The sequence below is a fragment of the Alosa alosa genome, chromosome 7, assembly GCF_017589495.1.
Source record: "Alosa alosa isolate M-15738 ecotype Scorff River chromosome 7, AALO_Geno_1.1, whole genome shotgun sequence".
Classification (NCBI taxonomy): domain Eukaryota; kingdom Metazoa; phylum Chordata; class Actinopteri; order Clupeiformes; family Clupeidae; genus Alosa; species Alosa alosa.
In genome coordinates this window covers 32,690,238-32,717,737 of record NC_063195.1, presented here as the reverse complement: position 1 = coordinate 32,717,737, position 27,500 = coordinate 32,690,238, and the positions used below count along the sequence as shown (strand labels likewise).

At 43.1% G+C, this 27,500-nt stretch overlaps 2 protein-coding genes across 2 annotated transcripts in view; one reads left to right on the top strand and one right to left on the bottom strand.

Annotated features, from left to right (window-relative positions):
• Positions 1 to 15,801, bottom strand: part of LOC125298375 (endonuclease V-like) — a 40,642-nt gene extending 24,841 nt beyond the window's left edge. The window contains exons 1-7 of the mRNA XM_048249077.1: positions 15,282 to 15,801; positions 10,247 to 10,418; positions 8,021 to 8,155; positions 7,478 to 7,517; positions 7,130 to 7,242; positions 622 to 688; positions 151 to 279 (exon numbers count right to left, since the gene is read on the bottom strand). Coding sequence (XP_048105034.1) covers positions 151 to 279; positions 622 to 688; positions 7,130 to 7,242; positions 7,478 to 7,517; positions 8,021 to 8,155; positions 10,247 to 10,418; positions 15,282 to 15,325 — 700 coding nt within the window. The 5' untranslated portion in view covers positions 15,326 to 15,801. The remainder of the gene's footprint in view (positions 1 to 150; positions 280 to 621; positions 689 to 7,129; positions 7,243 to 7,477; positions 7,518 to 8,020; positions 8,156 to 10,246; positions 10,419 to 15,281) is intronic.
• A 3,837-nt stretch (positions 15,802 to 19,638) lies between these two features.
• On the top strand, positions 19,639 to 21,168 carry LOC125297019 (protein diaphanous homolog 1-like). The gene is made up of 3 exons (XM_048247151.1): positions 19,639 to 20,589; positions 20,718 to 20,793; positions 20,886 to 21,168. The coding sequence occupies exons 1-3, from the start codon at positions 19,831 to 19,833 to the stop codon at positions 21,011 to 21,013; spliced, it is 963 nt and encodes a 320-aa protein (XP_048103108.1). The 5' UTR covers positions 19,639 to 19,830; the 3' UTR covers positions 21,014 to 21,168.
• The last annotated feature ends 6,332 nt before the right edge of the window (positions 21,169 to 27,500 follow it).

Here is a 27,500-nt window from a genome sequence, read left to right as displayed (position 1 = left end):
TGTGGTTTGGTGACGGGGGCGGGGGTAGCTTGTGATGTGGTAGGCTGGTATGCAGGGGGCAGGGTGGTTTGGTGGGGGCCGGTATGGGGGTAGGGACGGATGTGGTAGGCTGGTATGGTGTGGTTTGGCGGGGGGGCGGGGGTAGCTTGCCTGTCTGATGGGCTCTGGCACGCGGTAGCGGCAGCAGGCATGAGTGAGGCGTACAGCCGCGTCCAGACTGATGCGGTGGCCCACCGACACATACACGGGTTTGGTGCTGGAGTCGGAGCTGCGCAGGGCCTGGAGAGAGAGAATGACAGAGAGAGAGAGAAAGAGAGAGAGAGATAGTGAGACAGAATGAGAGAGAGAGAGACAGAGAGTAAGAAAGAGAGTGAGACAGAGAAAGAGAGAGAGAAAGGTGCGAATGAGAGGCACAGTAGAGAAGCCTTCAATAAACAAGACTTTTTTTCCCTTTTTTTTTTCTTTTCAACACTCTTTCACCAACACTATTGAAAGTGAAGGTCATACTCTTCAAAACAAAAATATGCATCTATAAAGCTTTCACAAAAAAACGAATGACGTTGTACACAGGAAAACATGTTAGTGGCATTTTACAATGCCCCAGTTGTGTGCTCTCCGTACCTTTCCCAGCTCTCTCCCTGATTGGGAGGTCAGGGGGAATGTGTCTCCTCCTTTGCAGTGCATTGATCTGTCGGATAAGTAAAGAAAAAGAAGAGTCATTTCTCCCACCCCTCTCTCTTTCTAACTTTCTTTCTTTCTTTCTTACTTTCTTTCGTTTTTTATATTCTGGCAGCAAGCAGTCTCGCATAATGAAACCTTTTCCTCCTTTTCTCTCACAAGGTCAGTAACTGCTGGCAACGCCGCTGACATCGGAATGTGACTCCTCTGTTTGATCAAAAAGCACGAATTCTTCAGAGGTGAGAAATATTCCGAATCTGTACGTGACACAACAACTCTTGGCAACCACACACTAGTCCCTCTGCAACACACACACACACACACACACACACACACACACACACACACACACAATGTGACATTTGTGAGAGCACATAAACACAAACACACAAACACACACACACTCACACACAAATCTAGAAAGCGCAAGGTTAAAGAGCACACCGGGCTTGCGGTTGTGAAGTGATTGAGTGGCCGTGCAAGGCCAGACACATTAGCATGTTAATCTGTTCACGCGGGCACTATTTGGACAGCCCCTGGCAGCCTAACGGCGCTCCGCAGGCACTTAGGGTGATAATGGGCCCGGGCACGGCTGATGGATGGCCCGAGTCAGACGCGGTGACACCAGGCAGAGGTGGGACAGGTGGGCGCTCGGCATGACAGAGCGACCTGTTGAGAGGCGGAGATGCTGGGGGGGGAAAAACGCCGCCAGACCGCAGCAGCTCGATTTGGGACTCAGGCCGGCAACGCCGTCCGTTTGTTTCTCCTCAGCAAGGATTTTGGCGGCTCAAGCTGAGGTGTTTGAGCTGAGACGGAGAGAGAGAAAGAGAGAGAGAGAGAGAGAGAGAGAGAGGGAGAGAGAGAGAGGGAGACAAGACACACAATGCTAGAACCTGAGAGAAGACAAGAGCAGGGGACTGGGGAGGTGACAGGCCATCGCTCCTCTAGCAGCTTATCCATCATTTACCAGGCACTTTGAGGGGGCTTACCAGATGCTGCTTTTGTGAGCTAAGTTCACCTCTATAAATCAATGTTTGCCCATGACAGTTATATCTTACCTGCGCGCGTGTGTGTGCGTGTGTGTGTGCGTGTGTGCACGTGTAAGTGTGTGTGTGTGTGTGTGTGTGTGTGTGTGTGTGTGTGTGTGTGTGTGTGCACCAGACACAGTGTAACACATCTTTCACCTCCTCATCTGATGACCTTGAGTCGACATTAAGTATTTAAATCACTGGGTTTACACTGTCCTCATAAACTGCACATTAGATATGATGAAAACCAATGAATAGCAAACCAAAGAGGTGGTTATTATCTTTCCCTCAATAGTCTAAAATCCCACAACTGTCCTTTTCTAACACCACAGGAGTTTGGCAGCAGTGTGTTTTGTCCACAAGAATGCAGCTCAGAGAAAAGAACAGGTTATTGTGATCGCTGCCATTAAACTAGCTGAAGGACAGCACACATCAGTTCTTTTAAACTTTTTAAATTGCGGGCCAGGCGCCTTTCTTCAGCATGATATGACAATGCCAATCTAGATTAGATTAAGGTATTGAGTGCTTTTCCCCTGTTTTTTTTTATTATACTAGCATTTCATACTGTGTTGTCATAGCAATGTTTGTATTGATGACTATTGGAATGAATGGGTTAGATAATGGCATTGTTTTCATTTTGGTGTGAACCAGAGGTAAGGGCTCAGATTAATGCTCTCTGCACAGCAGTTAACACCAACTCTGGAAAATGTCGCATTGTTCACAGCAGTTAACACCAGCTCTGGAAAATGTTGCATTGTTCCCAAGAGTTTCCTGACTGACTACAATGCAGCGCTCTGAGTATTGGCAGGAGGATCGATGGTGATGCATTCATTCCCCCACACCTCCTCATTCCTGCGGCTCTGCACGGAAACACGGACTCAACGGCCCCCTGAGCACGGAGCTTGGTCAGTGAGGTCAGGGGTGATTTAATGGACCTTAATCCCCTTCGTTTGTCAGTGTGGGGATGATGACATTATTAGACGGGTCTTGGTGGGTGTGCTGTGCTACGCTGGGTGGTGCGCCTTGGGCCTCCGAACGTCTCTTGACCGTCGCTGCACATTTGAGCGGGAGCTCAATGATGGCACGAGAGGCGATAAATGGCGACAGGGTTTCCCGAGCGACTGCCTGGAGTGGAATAACAGCGAGCTAGAGAGCGACCGGCTTCTTTCAATTTCCTCCGCGGCTCAGGGGAGCACTAAGCAAGTGACAGGGATGCGGTGCCGCGCGCCGAGATGGAGGCCGTCACCGTGACGACGCTGTCACCGGCAGTCAGCTCCTCTGGGTGGCAGGGTGGGAGTGGAAGGGCTGTTAAAGATTTTTATTACAGTCATATACCTTTCGGAGCATGTTCTTGAAGAAAACCTCCTGAGAGGCGAATGCCTTATGTCAAGTCAAGGATGAGGAATGGATGGAGGCTTGACGGTTAGCTTTGAGTAAGTCAAGCACAGGGATTTACAGAGGGCAAATTGTGACATTTGTCTGCAGTATTGCTTCAAAAGTGAAACATGCACATCACCTCCACATCCAGCCACATGCACAATATGGAGCTCTGGAGAGTTGCCAAGCAACCAGAAACACTCCCCCAGGTACCATGTAACGCTAACATAATGTGTCAGGTACCATGTAACGCTAACACAATGTATCAGGTACCATATAACGCTAACATAATGTACCAGGTACCATATAACGCTAACACAATGTATCAGGTACCATATAACGCTAACATAATGTATCAGGTACCATATAACGCTAACATAATGTACCAGGTACCATGTAACGCTAACATAATGTATCAATTGATCCATGCATCTGCATGCTCAGGTCTGCTGCTCTAGAAAAAAAAAGTCATAATACGGTTCCACCCGGGGCCAGCGGAGAGATACGGCACAGGCTTAGCCGATAAACACCGCATGTGTGCCATGGGGGATATGAGTGTGGTGCTTAGCGCTGGTTAATTGAATGCGCTAATTGAGCATCGCTGTTTGGATGGAATTGCCTGCAAGCTAGACTCTGTTGGCTTTTTCTCTCGCAAAGGCCTAAGCTCATTTGGGTTTATGAATAGTGCCGCATGGCTGTGTTTGCGTCAACCATTTTATTTTCATTCTGAGGAGCTTTCAAGAGTAATTTGTTGCAAATTATTTACTGTTATCGACCTCTAGATTTTGAACATTGGTCCTTTCCATGAAACAGACAAAATATCTAATACATCTGATAGCTCATTTGGGCTTATTAATGGTGCCACATGGTCATGTTAGTCAACCATTTTATTATGCAGTCTGAGGAGCCTTCAAGAGTAATTTGTTGCATATGAATTTATATGTACTGTCAACAACCTTACATGCCCTTTTATCTCACAACAAAACATTGGTCCTTTTGATGAAACAGCCAAAATCTCTAATACATCTGATAGCTCATTTGGGCTTATTAATGGTGCCACATGGTCATGTTAGTCAACCATTTTATTATGCAGTCTGAGGAGCCTTCAAGAGTAATTTGTTGCATATGAATTTATATGTACTGTCAACAACCTTACATGCCCTTTTATCTCACAACAAAACATTGGTCCTTTTGATGAAACAGCCAAAATCTCTAATACATCTGATAGCTGAAACATCTGATAACTACACAATGGGTAAAAAGGGCAAAGTTCTGGAGAAAATACTTTTTAAAAGCCTGGCGGACAGTTAGGCTAGAAATGGTTCAGAGGACAGAGGCTTGCCCACAGCCTTGCTTCTGCAGCAGACCAAGCACACGTTTGAGAGCAGCAGAAATTCAGCAGTGGCTGGTGGAGTTCAACAGTCACACTGAGGGAGGAGAGACCACTTTATTACTCAGGCGTGCCTTTTGCACTTCTGTTCACTTCCTCTTCTTCGTCTCCAGATGCACAAAAGAAAAGGACTCGGAGAGCTTTTTTCCTTCTTTCACTTGGAGCCCATTTTCTTGGCTGGGTTATTGCACTCCCACTCGCTGCTTTAATATTTACCTTGGTGTCTGGTGCTGAGCTCATAATTGCAGGCGGTTGGGCGTTTTTCAGAGACACAGCTCATAAACCTGCCTCGGTGTGGATGGACTGCAATGAATTTCAGTTCTTCTACAGGTCCATACAGCGAAGGTGGCTATGCTTGTCTTATAGCCTAATGATTCTTTTTTTTTTCACATTTCAGCTGTTTTTGAGATAGCAGCCTCACTGTTTTTTAATCAAAGTCTCCTCACCTCCACAGGGACTTCTGAATGAATGTCTTTCAATGACCAAATCTACAGCACTGATCTTGCCTCACCAAAGACTTCTAAGATCTTGACATAAGACCCTTTCAAAAATAAAAACAAAAACAATGCTTGAACGTTCTATTTGGGCCCCAATCTACTTCTGCATTAAGATAACATATGGAATGTTAAAACGGAAGCCTTGTATGGAATGTTTTTTGTGCCAAAATTAAATAAATGAATGAAATATGAAATCAATAAATGAAATATGAAATAAATAATTAAAAGCTGAAATAAATAAATAAATAAAATATTAAATAAATAAATAAAAAGTTAAATAAATAAATAAAATGTGAAATAAATAAAAGATTAAATGTAAAAAACATATATACATTGACATTTACATTTACATTCCATATGCACGGTCATGCAATGTGCCATGAAATAAATAAATACATCAGTCACCCATCAAGGCGGGACCTAACCACTGACTGCTGCCTGAAATAACACAAAGTGATCCAGCTCAGACTGTACTGGCTTGCTACCTGTGAACCACACTGGACTAAGGAGATAGCTCAGACTTCATAACTCATCGAAACATACAACAACAAGGATTTCATGCTAAATTCATACTTTTGGGAAGATATCAGGTGTGAAAGCGTTCTTTCATTTGATGGGTCTGTTTGCTGTGTCTCAGGGGGTTGATAAGACATGCTATGTGCGCATCTAGAGCTAGCGCTAACTGTTAGCACAAGCGTTAGCTAGTTATCGACATCTACAGAAAGCGAACTTCTATCTAAGGCAAACGACTTTGCTATTGCTTCTATTTATAGTAGGGTGCCCAGACGTCCAAGTTAACTTCACTTGAGCTGAATTCACCTCATTTGTTATATGATATATAACAATAAAGCTTGAGATGCCCATGCCGTGAACTCTTATTATGTGAGTGTCAGTGCCAGCTTGCTACATTGCCCAAGCAGTGTCCACAACTTTCCAGAGACTTTCGTTCTCAATATGAGGGTATAACTCAGCAGCCGACAAGGATTTTTGACAGCACTAGATGCTATGCTTTTACGTCCTGATAACTCACAGCCAAGAGTTAGCAACATAGAACACACAATCTTTCTGAATGAAAATGCCTAGGTTATGGCTGTTAGCAGTAGCACTAGCTTTTAGCTTCTATCAATGACTTTATTCTGATCAGCCAGTTATGCTCACAAAGTTTTTTTTTTTTTTTTTTTTTTTTTTTTTTCAGGCAGCAACCAATCAGCGGCTAGATCCCGCCTTGATGGGTGACTGACGTAGAACTATTTATTTATTTCATGGCACATTGCAAGACCGTGCATATGGAATGTAAATGTCAATGTCAATGTATATATGGTTTTTACATTTAATCTTTTATTTATTTAAGTATTTATTTAATATTTTATTTATTTATTTCATATTTCATTTATTTATTTCAACTTTTAATTATTTATTTCATATTTCATTTATTGATTTCATATTTAATTTATTTATTTAATTTTGGTACAAAAAACATTCCATACCCTTGTGGGGCCAACTATGATGCTGATAATGGAACTCTCTTGAAAGGGTCCATACGAACAACTCACTTAGGCAGCATTTACCACATAAAAAAGTGAGAGGTTTCTCTGCTTCACAGAGAGAACACACAACCTTGTATGTAGAAAATGCAGCGTAGAAGGAGATTGTCATGAAAGGAAACCCACTGGTCTGTGACATACCGATCCGCAACAGCAATATTACATTTCTTTGAGCTTTGGCATTGACCTTTACAGGAATAACTGTTAGAGCTCGAACCAAAAGGCTTTTGTGTTGCAAGTGTCACGAATCATCGAGAGCTGAACAAATCCAGAAAGAGGCGGCTACAGCACACAGATAGAATAGCGAGCTGTTCAAGGACAGGCTGCTTTGTACATTTTTACAGATTTAAATGAACAGCATTTGCAAAGCACCCACAGACACACACAGTAACAAACACAGAGAAAGATGGACAAAAGGCTTATCACAGACACCAATGAAGAACTATCAAGAACATCACAGAAAAGAGGGACTTGTTGAATAGGTATCCAATGGGCATTCAGTGGGAACTGCCCAGTTAGAGTCTGCTCAGCCTGCCCTTGACCATGCACATCAAACGAATGCAGCATTTAAACAATGTGTGTGTATGTGTGTGTGTGTGTGTGTCTGTGTCTCACCTGAGAGAGGTGCTGCTCATCCCGGACCACCCCCTGGACCTGCAGCAGGTTCTTGGCCACTCCGATGCAGGGCAAACCTGACAGCACCCCCAGGTGACAGGCCAAGCCAAACTCTGCAGAAACACACACACACACACACACACACACAGACAAGGCCTATTTAGAAGCCTGTCTCATCCGGTCCCAGGCAAAGGCCAAGGACACAGCCAAGACTACAACAAGACTACAAACTGGTGAACAAGTCACAAACTAATTTAACTAACTAAAAGTCATGAATAAGTGGACAAGTCTTGAAAAAGTGGAAAAGTTGTTGCAATAACTGGGAGATCAAATTCCATCCAGTCTCACCTCGGTAATGGAAGAGTCCGTTCCCATCAACAAACACCACCTGTAGGAGAGTCAGAGGAACATCTGGTGATGCGGCTGCAGGCTCTACCGTCATGGGGTTTATGATTTTCAAATTAGTTTTCAGCTCATTTTTCCCTGATGAAAGAAGTATTAATTAGGTATAATCTGCACACTGTATGATACCACAGTGTATCTTAAAACACACTACTAATTATTATTAACAATAGCAAACCCCCAATTAAAACAGGAATAATACCACTCTATCTTTCACACGGTCACGGCATCGTCCCACTGAACGAGGAGCCCTCATTGGGCGGATGGTGAACGAGGTCAGCAGCCGCAGTGAGTCACCACAGCTTCCTGACAGGGCAAGTATGGCGACCGACACCACACTCAAGATGACTGGGCAAGACGGCAAACGCAGGTTGGGGTGAAGGTGGTGGACGTGCGGGATGGACTGATGGTGGAGGGATGTATGGGGGGTGTATGTGTATGTGTGTGTAGGGGGGAGTGCGTGTATGGGTTTCCGAGCGGAGCCCTGACCTGTGGCATCAGACTGGGCTGGGCCTCCTGCAGCCTCCGCAGGGCGTGGAGCAGCGAGGGCGTCTCCCGGAAGGCCAGGAAGCCGGCCACGTATGGGGCGTCCAGCGCCACCATCTGACTGTCCTGGTAGAGCAGCTGGGGAAACAGCAGAGCAGAGGCATCACACACAAACACGCACACACACACACTATACACACACACACACGCACACGCACACACACACACACACTCACACACACACACACAAACACACGCTCACACACACACACACACACACACTCACACACACACACCTGGGGCTCCTCTGCCAGATGGAGCCCAGAGGTCTGCGTGAGGTGGAGTGGATGTGGTGGATGGCGGGTAACCGCATCCACTGGAGTACCACATTATTGACTTATCGTGGTCTCAGGAAGTACTCATGAACACCTGTGTCTTTTGTGTCTACACATCAGGGAGTGCTGTTGGAACAGGCAGTGAACTATATTGAACACCCAGAGAAGTGTTGATGAAGAGACTGGTGGGAGGGGTAAAAAGAGGAGAGATTACAAGTAAATTGATTGCGACAGGCTTATTGAAGAGAATCTAATTAGTGTTGTAGATCACATTCCATCAGCAAAGGGAGGTAGTGACAAAATGAGTTTAAGCCAATATAATAAATAAAGGAGCGGGGTGGTGTGTGGTGTGTGTGTGTGTGTGTGGGGGGTTAAAGGTGTGCCAATGTCTGATAGAACTGAAATGGAGGATGATCAAGAGAGCGGAGAGATTAAGACTGCAGCTACACAGCAAACCCTCAAAGAAAGCTCATTTATAAACCAATTGTGCTCTAGAATAAATTTACAAACGCAAACCCAATTGAATAGCCACTAGCCACTACATCAGTGGTCCCCAAACTACGGCCCGCCACCTCATTTTGGGTGGCCCCCTAAAACATGTCCGCGGTATATAGCATCTGGCCCGCATGGGAGTACGACATCGTCAAACTATAACTTCCGTAATTTCCCCCATTCATTCTCTATGGCGAGTCTTAACAGTACAGATGTAATACTCTTTTTGTCCACCTGGTGTTTGTTTTGGCGCAGTTTTGCGTTTGCCATCGAAAAAGGAATGAAACGTAGGCCTACCTGCAAACAATGCAAGAGGCTGACTGCATTAGTGCTCAAAGTATTCTAGAAGGGTATCAATTCATTTTTATTCTATTTATTCTATTCTATTTTTTATTCACTCGTTCAAATGTTCATACAAATTCGCAAGTTCTCATCAGGTGAGTGAAAGTGGTCATTTCAGATGTTTTTGCCTGCATTTCATAAAACTCATAGTTTGAGAACTTCAAATTATTTGTAGGATATTGCTTGTTCACAACTTGAGCTGTGTATGCAAATACACAGAGTTCAGAGTTCACACATTTTGGATAAAATACACTTTTGGGACTCCCTGCTAATACTTTTGGGAATGTTAAAGTCTTTTTATTAGTATTATTTCATTTGAGCTACATTTTACACTAATATGGCATGATGGCAATATAAACACAGCTAATAATGGCATTAAATTGCAGTAGCCTATGATTAAATGTAATGGAATATTCAACTAAGGTAGACTGCTGTTGTTCACAGCACTAAGCTATTTATGTTTACTAATATACTCCGAATCTCTGGCCCTCTCTTAGAGCCAGGCATAGTGAGCTGGCCCTCGGAAGAAAAAGTGTGGGGACCACTGCACTACATACTGCTGCTGAGGGGTTCTACCCTCCCAGCTTTACACACAACACTGTAATAAACGGAACATTACTGTTATAATGTAATAATATCATAACAATATCATAACATAACCCCAAATCAGAACAAGTTGGGACACTGTGTAAAATGCAAATAAAAACAGAATATGATAATACACAAGTCTCATAAAAATTCCTCCTTTTATTTTCTTTATCATTACACAAATTTTCCAGCATTTTGTTACCCCCTTCCCAACTTTTTTTGAAACATTTTGCTGGTATCAAATTCAAACTTAACATATATTTTCCATGACATTTGTCATTTACAACATTTGATATGTTGTCTGTGTCCTTTATGTAACTAACTATGAGTTTTAAGAGATTTGCAGATTATTACAGTCTGTTATTATTCACATTTTACACAACGTCCCAACTTTTTCTGATTTGGGGTTGTATAAAAAATCCTCCTGTTCATCCTTGGGTGAGTTTACATTTGCATGTTCTGTAGACTGCACCTTCATGTCTGGGTAGCTGAGCACGACCAGTTGTGCACAGGCATTGATGTCGTCCCCTTTGATGAAGGACAGGTCCACTCCTCCGACTCGCTCCAGTCCAGTGAAGCAGGGGCTCGTCTGCCAGTCCTCAGTGTCCCCGACCTGGAGACGCTGCTTCAGCTCCGCCTGCTCCCTGCGCTCAATGGGACACAGCACTGAGTCAGTGCCTACATGCGCTCAATGGGACACAGCACTGAGTCAGTGCCTACATGCGCTCGATGGGACACAGCACTGAGTCAGTGCCTACATGCGCTCAATGAGACACAGCATTGAGTCAATGTCTACATGCACAGTGCACTGGAGACCATTTGGGCATTATGGTGTTTTTTATCAAGCTAACTAGTTAATAGTCAACAGACGGACCAGCCATTCAGAATTATGAACAGGCAGATAACATGTCTCATATTGGGCTCCTCACCCAAGGCCGCTAGTACCATCACAGTGCATGCCAACGCTCTTTGATTCTTTCTGAGTTCATGGCATAGAATCGATATTCGGTATATATTCAAACTGGTTAATTCAGGAAGGTCACCTTACATAGACTGTCTATCAGGTTTTGCAAGGAAGAAGACTTTGGGCCCAAGTTTGAGAATAGAATCTCACTGTGAAAATGGAAGTGCATGTACAGTGTTGCACGTTATACACTATTTATACTTATACTTTTATTAGAGTATACAAGTCAGCCTATGGACATTAATATTCCGACTATGGACCTTATTCAGAACTAGATGTACCGCATAGCGGTACAAAATATGACCGCCGCTCAGTCCTGTACATCTGTTCCGCGAAAATAAATCACACTTCAATTTGTCTCCATATTTTACTCCATCCCCCACTCTTGAAACTTTTGTGTATGCTTGTTTGGCATGCCTGAGTGTGTGTGTGCGGCTGCACAGAAAGTAGCCTACTGGTGCTGAAAAGGTGAATAGATTGTAGAATAGCCAAAGAAGATGTAGCATTGTTATAAAACCTTTAAAATCTCTAAACAATCACAAGTAGGGCAGTTCATCACAGTTCATCCATTGCAACTGGATTGATGAAAGGTCACTTACACCTGTAGGCTACATTGTATTTGGGAAAAGCAAAAGGTATCAGCATAATGTTATTTATTTATTTATTTATTTTTTATGTATTTATAAACAAAAACATCTCTGTCAGTTCCATGCCGTTTTCAACAGCTATCAAAAAACAAAGGTCATTTTGGATGGATGGATTTTTTTGTGAATGTTTCTTCTTCTACATAAGATTTTAGTCATCTTTAGTTCATGTAATACTTTATTGTCAATGCACAAATTAAGTAACAGTAGTCTGAAACGTTATTGTTAATGCACAAATTAAGTAACAGTAGCCTAGTCTGAAACGAAATGCTGTTTTACATTTAACCAGTGGTGCAAATAACTGACATGTCCAAATGGGCCTTGATGAAATGCGTCGCTAAACTGTTCATACACATTTTAACGGGCCAAAGTTGAAGACCTTTTGCCCGTTATTGTTTGTGCAAATATAGGCTGATTCATGTTCCCTTGCATTGTGTAACTGAGGTCCATGGCTAGTCTGGCTTTCATCAGACCAAGCAATCAAAATTTAAGAAATCAAAAATAAATAGCGGGCAGATCAGGCTGGGTTCACCCAGCCTAGTCCATAGGCACCGATATTGTTTAATTTTCGATTGAGATATACACGCTCTGGCTATTCTAAATGCAAAAAATGCATCAGGGAGTTATGAAAAAGCGGTAACTAACAAACTAGATCCTAATAGAAAGCTGTTAGCTTCCCTAAGCTACAGGTAGGATTATAAGGTAGGCCTATTTACAACATAAATTGTCAATAGGCTATGCTGGCGACACAAATAAAAGCGCGAATGAAGTAGCCACTTCTAAATGGGACCCACTACACAGTAGCTTAAGGTGTGTTACTAAAGCAGCCATACTGAAATGAAGGTGTCATTGTTTGGATACTTTACACACACGTGCTTTTTAATTTCACAGACTACAACTACCAAGCTGTAATCAAAGCACATCGATTCCCCTCTCACACCCTGCACGCTAAAAAACAAAATAAACAGGCGCCTCAGTCTCACGCATGTATAGGCAAAACTGTATCAGACCCGGTGTAGCGTTGGTAAATCTTCCATTGCACAGAATGATTTTTTGTAGCACGTGCAATAAATGACAGTCGAAAGATACAAACAGTGCTGCTATCAATTTGCTTGGTATAACCGCATTTATAGTTTTCTACAAATGCAATCAATCAAATGCCTCCATCACTCAACCAACGCTAACGGTAACATTACCTAGGTCCTTATTGATATTACAAGATTAACGTACATGCAGTAAAAACCAAGCATGTCCGATAAACATCCTCAGATTTATTTCGGCTTCAAGAAGAAATGGGAATTACACTTCATGTGAACATCGTCCTATCCTTATTAGATGTTCGCTGCGGTGGACGCCCCGGGGACGAAATGAAATTTTTCCGTAAAAGTCTAGTGGGGCTACATACCCACCAAATTTCATGTACCCCGGTGATTCGGTGTCCCGGGTATCAATGACCAAAAATTCAGGGAGTAGATGACGGGAAAAATTCTTGAATTGTGTGCATGTGTGCGTGTATAAATTTTTGTTTATGTGTGTGGGTGTGTGTGTGTGTGTGTGTATGTGCGTGCTTGTGTGTTTGCCTACGTATGTGTGTTTGTGCATGTGCATGCATGCGTACATATGTCTACTGTGTGAGTATGTGTCATAATGTATGATTACTGTAAATGTATGTGTGTGCGTGTGTATCTGTTTATGCACATGTGTGCACATGGAATGGGTTAACATGACCCCTGGAGGCAAACATACGGAAAAAATTGGTCATCCTAGGCCCTACAGTTCTCAAGATATTCACAGAGAACTGTGTCTGCCCACCCTCCTTTCGGGGGGTCCAGTCCAGCGGGGGGGGGCTACAGATCAAAACGAAGAATGCCCGGTTCCATGCTATCCATGTGGGGGTACATGCCCACCACGTTTTGTGTACCCCGGTCTTTCAGTGTCCCGGGAATCCTTGTTGGTGTACGTCACTAAATGTACACATAAATTATTTTATTGTAAGGCCCCCCCATGAACGAAAGTACACAAAACTTGGCATGCATTCGGAGGGTGTCATAATAATCCTACACTTTTAATTTCAGGCAGTTTTGACCTTGTCAGCCAGAGATATTGTGATGACACCAAATTTTTTGCTTTTTAATTTTTAACTAGGTGGCGCTATACATGAAATAAGTGGTAATGGGATGGGTTGACATGCCCCTTAAGACCAACATACATAAAAAAAGGTGGACCTCCTAGGCCCTCACGGTTCTCGAGATATTCACAGAAAACTGTCTCCGCCACCTACAGGCCAGTTGGTGTATAGTAACATAAATTAATTTATTGTGTGGCCCCCATGAACGGAATTCCACAAAACTTGGCGTGCATACAGAGGGTGTCATAATGATCCTACACTTCCAATTTCGTGCAGTTTTGACTATGTTGGGTCACAGATACCTTCAATTACAACACCTCATTTTTTACTTTTTTGTGTTTAACTAGGTGGGCTATACATGAAATGAGTGGTTATGGAATGGGTTGACATGGCCCTTGAGATCAACATCCAAAAAAAATGGTCCTCCTAAACCCCTACGGTTTTCGAGATATTCACAGAAAACTGTGTCTGCCCCCACCCTCCTTTCGGGGTCCAGTCCAGCGGGGGCTACAGATCAAAACGAAAACGATGGTTCCATGCTATCCATGTGGGGTTACATGCCCACCAAGTTTTGTGTACCCGGTCTTTCAGTGTCCCGTAATCATTGACGGAAATTTGGGCATGCAAAAAAAAAAAAAAAAAAAATCTGACTAAACCTATATCTGCTGCTTGGCGGTCATAATAAAACAATATTGTGATTATGGTTTACATGAGTTCCATTCACATTCCCGTTTACATGTCACTCAGCATAGGATGATAAATAACTAGTTTATCAGAGTTCTAAACATTCTTTCCGTAATTGTTCCATAGTAACCTTATCACTACCTGAGCTTGGCAGACATGTTTCTCATCTAGTCATAGGCTATGCTACGACCTAACAAAATTGCTGCAGTCAATTTTAGTAGTGGGTCACACAGGGTCTATGCCATCCTAACTTAGGATTCTTAACTAGGGAAATTTTTTGTGAATCCTTCTAAACATTCTAAGTGAATCTGTAATTATATGCTTCTGTGCACTGAACCAACAGAGACAATTATGCTATATTGATCAGCCAAGAGAATTAAAAGATTCAGAGTGTTACCCAGGTTTCTTTTGTCAGCTGCAGCACACCATGCTTTAAAATCCTAGGGTACCATTTCAGGTTCTCTCTGTGCAAGTATCAGGTTTTTTATTTGGTGACACCCTGTGCCAAAAATCTGCCAAATCTCGTGATGAGAGAGACTGAAGTTATATCCCTATCAGGGTTGCACTCATCGGGGACTCTGTGCAATTTCTTTCCTAGCAGCTGCATTAGAGAGAGACTACTGCAAATATCAGTCTCACATATTTTTGTTGAAAATAAAATTACAGTAGCTACCCAATTAACACTAACTGCTGAAGCACTGCTTAGCCTTAAGTCCTTACTAGCTTCTATGGTGCCAACATGAGACTCCCCAAGATGTACATCACCTTCTGCGCTTGTAGAATCTACCTCCCCATAAGCAAACTATTATGTGCACGTGATATGCTACACACACACACGGGTAATGTGAAAACTAATGTTATTCTCATGACCGAAAATAGCTTTGCTTCTTAGCCTTTATTCCTTCTGCGTAATATGACGGATTGACAAAGTTATGACAGAAAGAAAGTCAGCGGTACAAAAGTTCTTGCTGATACAGGAAGGAAGGCGAAGGCGAATGCCACACACATAGGCTATAGTCGAGCATGACTCACGAGCCTTTTTGTGGATTTTTCAACAAAATATTTTGTAGAAATTAAACTTTCCAACCTTTCCCATTCCTTCACCAGCTCCTCCTCGGGCTTAACTGACATTGTAGACTAGGGCACATTTAATATTCAACAGAGAAACACATGACAAGACCGAATAGACTCATGTCCAGCTACACACTTCCGTATTATGACAGTCAACGTAATGACGTTTATTAAGGGGAGGTTGCCTACTCACGTCATTAGCCCAGTAGAGCGAAAAGAGCAGTTCAAATTCTGCGCCATTTCTCAACATGTAGCCTATTTCCTTGCACGTTCTTATTGGTCAGAAATATTAGGAATTTAAAGTCACCGACTGTCAGTATTAATATGAAGTAGCCTAGGCTAAACGAATGCGCCAGTGGCTAATGAGATATCAAATAGCCTGGTACCATGGACAGCCGTCCATGGTTTGAAAGACCCTCCATCGACGCTCCAATGATTGTGGCAATTAATTATGATCAGATCTCTCACTACAGATAGCATTGATCACTGATGTCCTTTATTATTACTGGAGATGGCGAATCTCGTGTTTAGCTTTGATGAGTCTACGGAGGTATAGCCTATACCCGCCAAAGTCAACCATTTGTATACGTCTATTGTTTAGTAAATATCGCCACCTACTGGAAAATAGAATTAACAACGTGTTTACAGAAAGAAAAAATAACCTGTGCAAGTTTAGGTAGGCCTGTAGGCTACCACATCATAATTGATCACTATACTTATTGTAATTAATCACTCTGTAACCCATATGCATCACAGTCAGAATAACTTTTACTTAGCAATGGTCTGATATAGTGGAAATGTTATGACATTATCAGAATTGTAAAATATCCTAAGAAAATTATTTCCTTGACATATTATTCAGAGGGTTTATATGTGTATTTACCTATTAAGTATGTTTTAGCATGATACATCTGGTTTTGAGTTTCTTTGGAAAAACTGCATAAAGTTAATATAACAAAGATTTTCTATGGCATTGCAATTCTAGATCTACAGACCTTTCCCAATAATATGTGCACAACTATTTTGTCTCTTATGCTAAGAGAGAATTGAGTGTCTTTGGTTTTCCACTGGAAGATAATCATTTCTAATGCATTCTAATCTTTATTTTCGACTGAGTGAGACAGTAATTGTGCGTTATAAAAAATGCTGCTTTGTGTCACACTCAAACTCTAATCATAACAATAGCAGCACAGAGGATTGAAGCTTGTAAATAAGGTGTGTCCCATAGCCATTCCAGGCTGTAAATAAGATGTGTTCCATTCCAGGCTGTACATAAGGTGTCCCATAGCCATTCCAGGCTGTACATAAGGTGTGTTTCATTCCAGGCTGTAAATAAGATGTGTTCCATTCCAGGCTGTAAATAAGATGTGTTCCATTCCAGGCTGTACATAAGGTGTCCCATAGCCATTCCAGGCTGTACATAAGGTGTGTTCCATTCCAGGCTGTAAATAAGATGTGTTCCATTCCAGGCTGTAAATAAGATGTGTTCCATTCCAGGCTGTACGTAAGGTGTCCCATAGCCATTCCAGGCAAAGCCAGTGAAATCTCCACACTGGAGCGGAGTTGCCTCCTGATTATGTAAGGCTAAGAGAAATAACTTCAGCCATTGTAAAGGTACACACTGTTTTCCCCTAAGGGGGTGTGAGGTTGGTTGGGGTTGCCCCTAATTAGACTTATTTCAGTGTTGCACCCAGTGGGTTTGACTCCAGAGCAGATGGCCATGGCTGCCATCTCCCAGTGCACCTTGAAGAGGATGTCGCCAGAAACATCGGCACCGGCAACACAAATAAACGAATATGGAAACAAGAGCGCTCAGGCGCCTACAGACAGACCCTCACCTCCAGATTCCAGAATCTGCATTCAGAGCCAGATCCTGAGAGAACTAAGATAGGCTACTGTATGACCCTCACTCTCTGCCTTGTATATCTGAAGTACACTGGATCAGTACTTTTTAAGTCATGTTAGTGGACAGACAGGTGGAGGGACCCGATTACAATACCCTCTCTTACTATATAACTTAACATTGCCTAGTAAGTAGCCTAAATGACAATGAGCCCTAAACATTGCTCTCTACTGTACCATAATATTTTCAGTCAGGAATAAATAGTAAAACAGTCAACTCTTAAGATTTAGGCCTACTCCAACTCCCAACCCAAGAATACAATATGCATTGAATGACCATATACCTTAATAGTGTGCTATATTCACTTGAACTTAAATACTTTATAGCCTAGTTAGGCTAATCCATTACAGGTACTGAATAGCTTTTCCAGGTCAAAAATATGACTTGTTATGCATAGGCTACTGTCGAATACACATTCAGGATCTGTAGTCCTTTTGAGCTGATAATAATTAAAGATTAATGTGTCATTTTAGGCCTGGCAGGTCAATGCCCATCTCAGGATGCAGGACATTGAGCAGGAGGTCAGGAGAGAGCTGATCGTCAGACATCTGTCCAGTGTGTCTCGTGAGGGCAATGAGCTGCAGGATTGTGAACAACATGTCCCCTCAGCTCCGTCTGATCTGTGAGTCACATTTAGTGATCAACTATTGACTTAGAAATACGGCACCTTGAGTGTATTTAGCTATAAGTTTCAAGTTAAGTTTGCTGTCATATACTCAAAATCAATAAGTAGGGCAATTCCACGGAAAATTGACTTTTTGCCAGTGAAATGCCGTGGCATTTGTATGATGTGAATGATAACATTCATTTTTTGTGCATTTTTTCTAATGTACATTCTTCAGCCAAAATTAGCAAATGCTCAAATTTCATGTAATCATTACCATCATACCATACCATCACATTTCATTGGCATTATGGATGTTACAAAAAAAACATAATTTTCCATGGAATTGCCCAGTATCATTTGTGGATATGAAATTCAATAGTCTCAGTCAGTGTGAGTCAACTCCACTTTACTTAGTAAGTTCAAATGGAATTCCAAAACAGTATTGAACTAGATGTACCACAGAGTGGTACAAAATATGACCGCCGCCCAGTCCAGCACATTTTTTCCACAAAAAGAAATCACGCTGAAAGGCCTATATGATTCTGTCTCACTAAATTGCATTATCCACACTCAATTCTCACTTGACACGCACACTACTCCCGTCCAGCGGCTGCTAGGATGACCCACTCCATCCATCACAAGCTTGTGAAGGCCATGTATACTGCTGATGCCATGAAGAAGTTCTTGTGCACCGGCAATGAGACTCTAATGGCCACCGTCATTGACTTTGTGTCAGTGAAAGTTACCAGGCTTTTTCAGATGTCTTTTCAAAGGCCTTCACAACCACCCTCCATCTTGAGACTGTTCCTGATCGCTAGTGACTACAAGAGTTCACCAACTACTGCTCAGAAGCTGGTGATTCACATTGAGGCAGTGACTTCAGTTTTGACACTTGTGTTGCTGCAGATGTACTCTCAGGAAGACACAAGATTTACATTCGAAGCTCATAATTGGCCACTGATTGAGCATGTGGTAAACAGACTGTCTCACTCTGGTGTGAAAGTCACAAAGAAGAAAGCTAAAGTCAATTGTTATTTCAACATGAATGAGGTGGTTTGTATGGTGAACTCCATCTGTAAAGATGTATTGACAATGTATGGCAGCATGAAATCTCTCATGGAGGCATTATCCAGTAAGAACAGGATGGTGTCCAGAGACATTGGCCGTCTGGTGTCTGTCCAACTTGAGATGGTATGCTTAATAGGAAAATGGAGACACTGCCATTTGAGCTGCCACCTTGCCCTGACCTGGAAAAGGTCATATGTGGTGTAGTGGCAAGATTTGTCCATGCCCTTGTCCCGGTAACGATGGCGGATAAGGACGACCTAATCATATGCCTTCTACTGGTGGACCAGATTCGTTTTCTCACCAAAGTGACTCTTTTCCAGTCCCAGGAAGCCAATTATCTTTCCTGTCACCTCAAAGAACCACCTCCTGGATTCACTCTACCTGATGCATCACCTGTTGTGAAGCCACCTCCTGGATTCACTCTACCTGATGCACCACCTGTTGTGAAGCCACCACCAGGTTTTACTGTGCCTCCTGCCACCTCAGCTGCAGTGAGACCACCACCAGGGTTTCATCTACCTGCCACTTCACCTGCAGTGAAGCCACCACCAGGTTTTACGGTACCTCCTGCCACCTCAGCTGCAGTGAGACCACCACCTGGATTTGATCTTCCTGCCACTTCACCTGCAGTGAAGCCACCTCCTGGGTTTGATCTGCCTGCCTCCTCAGCTGTAGTGAAGCCACCACCAGGTTGTACTGTACCTCCTCCCACCTCAGCTGCAGTGAAGCCACCACCAGGTTTTACTGTACCTCCTGCCACCTCAGCTGCAGTGAGACCACCACCAGGGTTTCATCTACCTGCCACTTCACCTGCAGTGAAGCCACCACCAGGTTTTACTGTACCTCCTCCCACCTCAGCTGCAGTGAAGCCACCACCAGGTTTTACTGTACCTCCTCCCACCTCAGCTGCAGTGAAGCCACCTCCTGGGTTCCTACTTCCAGATGCACCCCCTGTAGTGAAGCCACCTCCTGGTTTTACTCTACCTGATGCATGCTCTGCAGTCAAACCCCCACCAGGGTTCCCTTTTGCCTGTAACATCACCTGCAGTACGACCACCTCCTGGGTTTGCTCTGCTCAACCCTTCACCTGCAGTGAAACCACTTCCTGGTTTTACTGTAACGGATGCATTGCCTGTGGTAAAGCCACCTCCTGGGTTTGTGCTTGATAACTTACCTGCAGTGAAGCCTCCCCCTGGCTTTGCTCTGCCAGTTGCATCAACTGTTGCACGGCCACCTCCAGGGCTTGCTCTTTCCAATGACTCAGCCGCAGTGAAGCCTCCTCTTGGGTTTGCCTTACCCATTGCCTTAACTGCAGTCCGACCGCCCCCTGGGTTTCCCTTACCCAATGCCTCAGCTGCAGCCCGAGCAGTGAAGCCTCCTCTTGGGTTTGCCTTACCCAATGCCTCAGCTGCAGCCCGAGCAGTGAAGCCTCCTCTTGGGTTTGCCTTACCCAATGCCTCAGCTGCAGCCCGAGCAGTGAAGACTCCTACTGGGTTTGCCTTACCCAATGCCTCAGCTGCAGTCCGAGCAGTGAAGCCTCCTCCTGGGTTTGCCTTACCCAATGCCTCAGCTGCAGTCCGAGCAGTGAAGCCTCCTTCTGAGCTCCTGGTTGCAGACGTCTCACCTGCAGCACAGCCCCCGTCTGGGTTTCTCCTTTCTGAGTGCACGAGACCTGAATTGTGCCCAGAAGTTCCAGATTGGGAGATGGAGGATGAGGCTCAAGACATTGAGAAGAATCATCATGTGGTAGGTTCTATACCATTCTAAAAGGTCTTTTGAAAATAATTATATGTGTTGCTTAATTTCCTTGTAGTTTTGGTTGTGGTTATGACATAAACCAATCATCATTAACTTGATTTAAATTTTGTTCTCAGTGTGCACAAGACAAAGCAATGACAGTAACATCCAATGACTCAAAAGATGTCCAGAATCATGCAGCACTGCCATCTGGTAAGTTGCAGACATCCATATAGAACATCATTTTATTTCTTATCTTGCACATGCATGTGCATTTTAATATCTGCAACTACTTCTTTTGTCAGAGAGAGTCAAGTCCACCAAGAAGAAGGGACTGAAGGCCTTTCTGCAGAAGATAAGGAAGGTGTTGAGATTTCGGGCATCCTCCAGTGACTCAGAGGGAGACGCGCTGAGGCTCTCTAGAAGTCACTAAAAAAACAAACAAACAAAAAACTTTAAAAACATGAATTCATTTTGACATTACCCTTATTTTTACGGAACCATTAATACATAAACTAATGTGTGTATGTATTAGTGGCCTGATGGCCGAAAACGTTTGTCAATTAACCCCTGTACTAAAATGGATTAAAAGCAAGAAAAGATTTTTGGAGTGCGACCATTTGTTATTTTTTATGAGTTCCCTGGATTACGCACCCACAAAGAAACAAGAGAAGAATCGGGAGAGCGCGGTGTTGGCCAAGAAAAGGACTATCATGAAAGACTTAATAAATGTGAATTGACACTTGATACAGACCTTCTTGAGCACTAATACATACAGATATTAGTTTTTTATTAATAATATGTGTTCCCTGTATAGCCATTCCAGGCTGTCCATAAGGTGTGTTCCATTCCAGGCTGTAAATAAGACGTGTCCCATAGCCATTCCAGGCTGTAAACTAGATGTACCGCATAGCGGTACAAAATATGACCGCCGCTCAGTCCTGTACATCCGTTCCGCGAAAATAAACCACACTTCAATTTGTCTCCATATTTTACTCCATCCCCCACTCTTGAAACTTTTGTGTATGCTTGTTTGGCATGCCTGAGTGTGTGTGTCTTGGCTGCACAGAAAGTACCCTACTGGTGCTGAAAAGGTGAATAGATTGTAGAATAGCCAAAGAAGATGTAGAATAGTTATAAAACCTTTAAAATCTCTAAACAATCACAAGTAGGGCAGTTCATCACAGTTCATCCATTGCAACTGGATTGATGAAAGGTCACTTACACCTGTAGGCTACATTGTATTTGGGAAAAGCAAAAGGTATCAGCATAATGTTATTTATTTATTTATTTATTTATTTTTTATGTATTTTTAAACAAAAACATCTCTGTCAGTTCCATGCCGTTTTCAACAGCTATCAAAAACAAAGGTCATTTTTGGATGGATGGATTTTTGTGAATGTTTCTTCTTCTACATAAGATTTTTAGTCATCTTTAGTTCATGTAATACTTTATTGTCAATGCACAAATTAAGTAACAGTAGTCTGAAACGTTATTGTTAATGCACAAATTAAGTAACAGTAGCCTAGTCTGAAACGAAATGCTGTTTTACATTTAACCAGTGGTGCAAATAACTGACATGTCCAAATGGGCCTTGATGAAATGCGTCGCTAAACTGTTCATACACATTTTAACGGGCCAAAGTTGAAGAGCTTTTGTCCGTTATTGTTAGTGCAAATATAGGCTGATTCATGTTCCCTTGCATTGTTTAACTGAGGTCCATGGCTAGTCTGGCTTTCATCAGACCAAGCTCAATCTTTTAAGAAATCAAAAATAAATAGCGGGCAGATCAGGCTGGGTTCACCCAGCCTAGTCCATAGGCACCCGATATAGTTTAATTTTCGATTGAGATATACACGCTCTGGCTATTCTAAATGCAAAAAATGCATCAGGGAGTTATGACAAACGGTAACTAACAAACTAGATCCTAATAGAAAGCTGTTAGCTTCCCTAAGCTACAGGTAGGATTATAAGGTAGGCCTATTTACAACATAAATTGTCAATAGGCTATGCTGGCGACACAAATAAAATCTCCTTTGGAAACCAATGGTTTCGCCTTACAGTATCAGCCGGACTTAAACTGTCATATCGTGGCGAAAAGTTGTAATAACATTCACGCAGCTCCATGAGTCAAGGAAAGCGAATGAAGTAGCCACTTCTAAATGGGACCCACTACACAGTAGCTTAAGGTGTTTTGCTAAAGCAGCCATAATGAAATGAAGGTGTCATTGTTTGGATACTTCACACACTGCGTGCTTTTTAATTTCACAGACTACAACTACCAAGCTGTAATCAAAGCACATCGATTCCCCTCTCACACCCTGCACGCACTTAAAACAAAATAAACAGGCCTCAGTCTCGCATGTATAGGCAAAACTGTATCAGACTGGTAAGCGTTGGTAAATCTTCCATTGCACAGAATGATTTTTGTAGCATCGTGCAATAAATGACAGTCGAAAGATACAAATAGTGCTGCTATACATTTGCTTGGTATAACCGCATTTATAGTTTTCTACAAATGCAATAAATCAAATGCCTCCATCACTCAACCAACGCTAACGGTAACATTACCTAGGTCCTTATTGATATTACAAGATTAACGTACATGCAGTAAAAAAACCAAGCATGTCCAATAAACATCCTCAGATTTATTTAGGCTTCAAGAAGAAATGGGAATTACACTTCATGTGAACATCGGCCCTATCCTTATTAGATGTTCGCTGCGGTGTAAATTACAGTCCTTGTATGAAGCATCCATTGTTTTTTTCCAACCCACTTTTAACTTCCAACAAAATTACGTCTCACTGCAACGATCGCCATCTAGTGGACAAGCGACTACTTCTAGCCAATACTGAAAATGCAGCCATGATGATGATGATGATGAATATTTATTTTGGCTTTCTTTTAATCCTACTGAATTTGTAATTATGTATCGGCCGTTCTAATACCGATAGTATGTGGGTGCCTGTGTGTGTGCATGTGTATATGTGTGCACCGCCATTTACAGGCCAATGAGTGTACAGTCACTAAATGTACACATAACCTAATTTTTTTAGACCCCCCCATGGATGAAATTCTACGAAACTTGGCATACCCCCGAAGAATGCCAGGTCAATCATACACATAAAATTTGGTGCAGTTCTGAACATCTTAACTGAAGACAGGGGCGATTAAAGCAGAATAATATTGCATTTTCATTTTTTACCGGGGGGTGGGGGTGCAAATCACAAATGAGTGATTATGAGCCAGGTTGATGTGGGCCCTTGAGACCAACATACCATAAAAGATTCTTCATCCTCAGTGCCACGGTTCAGGTAGTTATTTAGGAAAAACTGTTTTTTTTTGTGGTTCAGGGGGCCCAGCACGGGGGTGGGGTTGGTGGTGGTCCCCGGGGACGAAATGAAATTTTTCCGTAAAAGTCTAGTGGGGCTACATACCCACCAAATTTCATGTACCCGGTGGTTGATTGTCCCGGTATCAATGACCAAAAATTCAGGGAGTTAATGACGGAAAAATTCTTGAATTGTGTGCATGTGTGCGCGTGTACAAATTTATGTTTATGTGTGTGGGTGTGTGTGTGTGTGTGTGTGTATATGCGTGCTTGTGTGTTTGCCTGCGTATGTGTGTTTGTGCATGTGCATGCATGCGCACATATGTCTACTGTGTGAGTATGTGTCATAACATTATGATTACTGTAAATGTATGTGTGTGCGTGTATATCTGTTTATGCACATGTGTGCACATGGAATGGGTTAACATGACCCCTGGAGGCAAAACATACGGAAAAATTGGTCATCCTAGGCCCTACAGTTCTCAAGATATTCACAGAGAACTGTGTCTGCCCTACCCCTTTGGGGGGTCCAGTCCAGCTGGGGGGGCTACAGATCAAAACGAAGAATGACGGTTCCATGCTATCCATGTGGGGGTACATGCCCACCAAGTTTTTGTACCCGGTCTTTCAGTGTCGGGAATCCTTGTTGGTGTCGTCACTAAATGTACACATAAATTATTTTTTTTATTGTAAGGCCCCCATGAACGAAAGTACACAAAACTTGGCATGCATTCGGAGGGTGTCATAATGATCCTACACTTTTAATTTCCGTGCAGTTTTGACCTTGTCAGCCAGAGATATTGTGATGAAAACACCTAATTTTTTGCTTTTAATTTTTAACTAGGTGGCTATACATGAAATAAGTGGTAATGGGATGGGTTGACATGCCCCCTTAAGACCAACATACAAAAAAAAGGTGGACCTCCTAGGCCCTACGGTTCTCGAGATATTCACAGAAAACTGTCTCCGCCACCTACAGGCCAGTTGGTGTATAGTAACATAAATTAATTCTATTGTGTGGCCCCCATGAACGGAATTCCACAAAACTTGGCGTGCATACAGAGGGTGTCATAATGATCCTACACTTCCAATTTCGTGCAGTTTTGACTATGTTAGGTCACAGATACCTTCAATTACAACACCTCATTTTTTACTTTTTTTGTGTTTAACTAGGTGTATGCTTATACATGAAATGAGTGGTTATGGAATGGGTTGACATGGCCCCTTGAGATCAACATACACAAAAAAATGGTCCTCCTAAACCCTACGGTTTTCGAGATATTCACAGAAAACTGTGTCTGCCCTACCCTCCTTCGGGGTCCAGTCCAGCCGGGGCTACAGATCAAAACGAAAACGATGGTTCCATGCTATCCATGTGGGGTTACATGCCCACCAAGTTTCGTGTACCCGGTCTCCTCAGTGTCCCGGGAATCATTGACGGAAATTTGGGCATCGCTAAAAAGAAAAAAAAAAAAAAAAAATCTGACTAAACCTATATGACCGCTTATATTGCGCGGCGGTCATAACAAGATGTGTTCCATTCAAGGCTGTACATAAGATGTGTCCCATAGCCATTCCAGGCAAAGCCAGTGAAATCTCCACACTGGAGCGGAGTTGCCTTCTGATTATGTAAGAGATTATGTAAGAGAAATAACTTCAGCCATTGTAAAGGTACACACTGTTTTCCCCTAAGGGGGTGTGAGGTTGGTTAGGGTTGCCCCTAATTAGACTTATAAAGTATCTATGGGGATTAATAAAGTATCTATCTATCTATCTATCTATCTATCTATCTATCTACTTATTTCAGTGTTGCCTCCAACTGTGTGCTGCCTTCAGTGTTGGGTTTTACTGAAGAGCAAATGACCATGGCTGCCATCTCCCAGTGCACCTTGAAGGGGATGTCACGTCGCAAACACTTACAAACAGTCAGGTTCTTGGCTTGGTTCTACGCCGGCTACTGCTGTGTAGGTCAAAGTCCGCCGCTCGCGGGCATCCCCCTATTTTGTAAAATTGATTTTTATTCCTCTGTGTGTGTCAATTGATATCAATGATTAATATGATTGCCCTCAGTAAAGAAGCACAAGAAACAGGACGCAAACAGTTACAAACAGTCAGGCTCTTGGCTTAATAAGATGTCGCGGGCGAACGCGATGACCAGAGAGCGACGTCGCGTAAAACAACGTGAGACCGCGTAAACGGCCGTAAGGGCGGCCGGTGCATCAGGCCGGATTCGAAACAGCGACACAATTCTTAAAGTGCTATTTAGCACAGCGCTGCCTTTTCTATATGTGCCACGGAGACTCGGACTAATGCATTGCTCATTATATACATGATTAGAGTCTCGTGACACCGGCTACTGCGGTGTAGGTCAAAGTCCGCTGATCGCGGCATTCCCCTATTTTGTAAAATTGATTTTTATTCCTCTGGGTGTTGCAATTGATATCAATGATTAATATGATTGCCCTCAGTAAAGAAGCACAAGAAACAGGACGCAAACAGTTACAAACAGTCAGGATCTTGCCTTAATGAGATGTCGCTACGCATTGGCAACGAATGACCAGAGGGCGACATCGCATAAAACAACGTGAGACCGCTGGAAAGCGGGCCGTAATGGCGGCAGGTGCATCAGGCCGGATTCGAACGGGCGACGTAATTCTTAAAGTGCTATATAACACAGCGCTGCCTCTTCTATGTGTGCCACGGAGACGCTGACTAACGCAGTGCTCATTAAAGACATGATTAGAGTCAAATGGTAAAAACGCGATGAGACGGAGTAAATGGCCGTAAGGGCTGCTGGATTGAACCCGGCGACGTAATTCTTAAAGTGCTATATAGCACATGGCGCTGCCTAGCAACAGCCTTCTATGTGTGCCACGGAGACGCTCACTAATGCAGTGCTCATTATATACATGATTAGAGTCGCGTGACGCCGGCTACTGCGTGTGTAGGTCAAAGTCCGACGATGCGGCATTCCCCTATTTTGTAAAATTGATTTTTATTCTTCTGGGTGTTGCGATTGATATCAATGATTAATATGATTGCCCTCAGTAAAGAAGTACAAGAAACAGGACGCAAACAGTTACAAACAGTCAGGCTCTTGGCTTCATAAGATGTCGCGGGCGATCGGCAATGCGATGACCAGAGATCGACGTCGCGTAAAACAACGTGGAGACCGCTGTAAACGGCGTAATGGCGGCAGGTGCATCAGGCCGGATTCGAAACAGCGACACAATTCTTAAAGTGCTATTTAGCACAGCGCTGCCTTTTCTATATGTGCCACGGAGACTCGGACTAATGCATTGCTCATTATATACATGATTAGAGTCTCATGACACCGGCTACTGCGGTGTAGGTCAAAGTCCGCTGATCGCGGCATTCCCCTATTTTGTAAAATTGATTTTTATTCCTCTGGGTGTTGCGATTGATATCAATGATTAATATGATTGCCCTCAGTAAAGAAGCACAAGAAACAGGACGCAAACAGTTACAAACAGTCAGGCTCTTGGCTTAATAAGATGTCGCTGGCGCATCGGCAATGCGATGACCAGAGAGCCACGCCGTGCGAAACAACGCGGAGACCGCTGCGAAC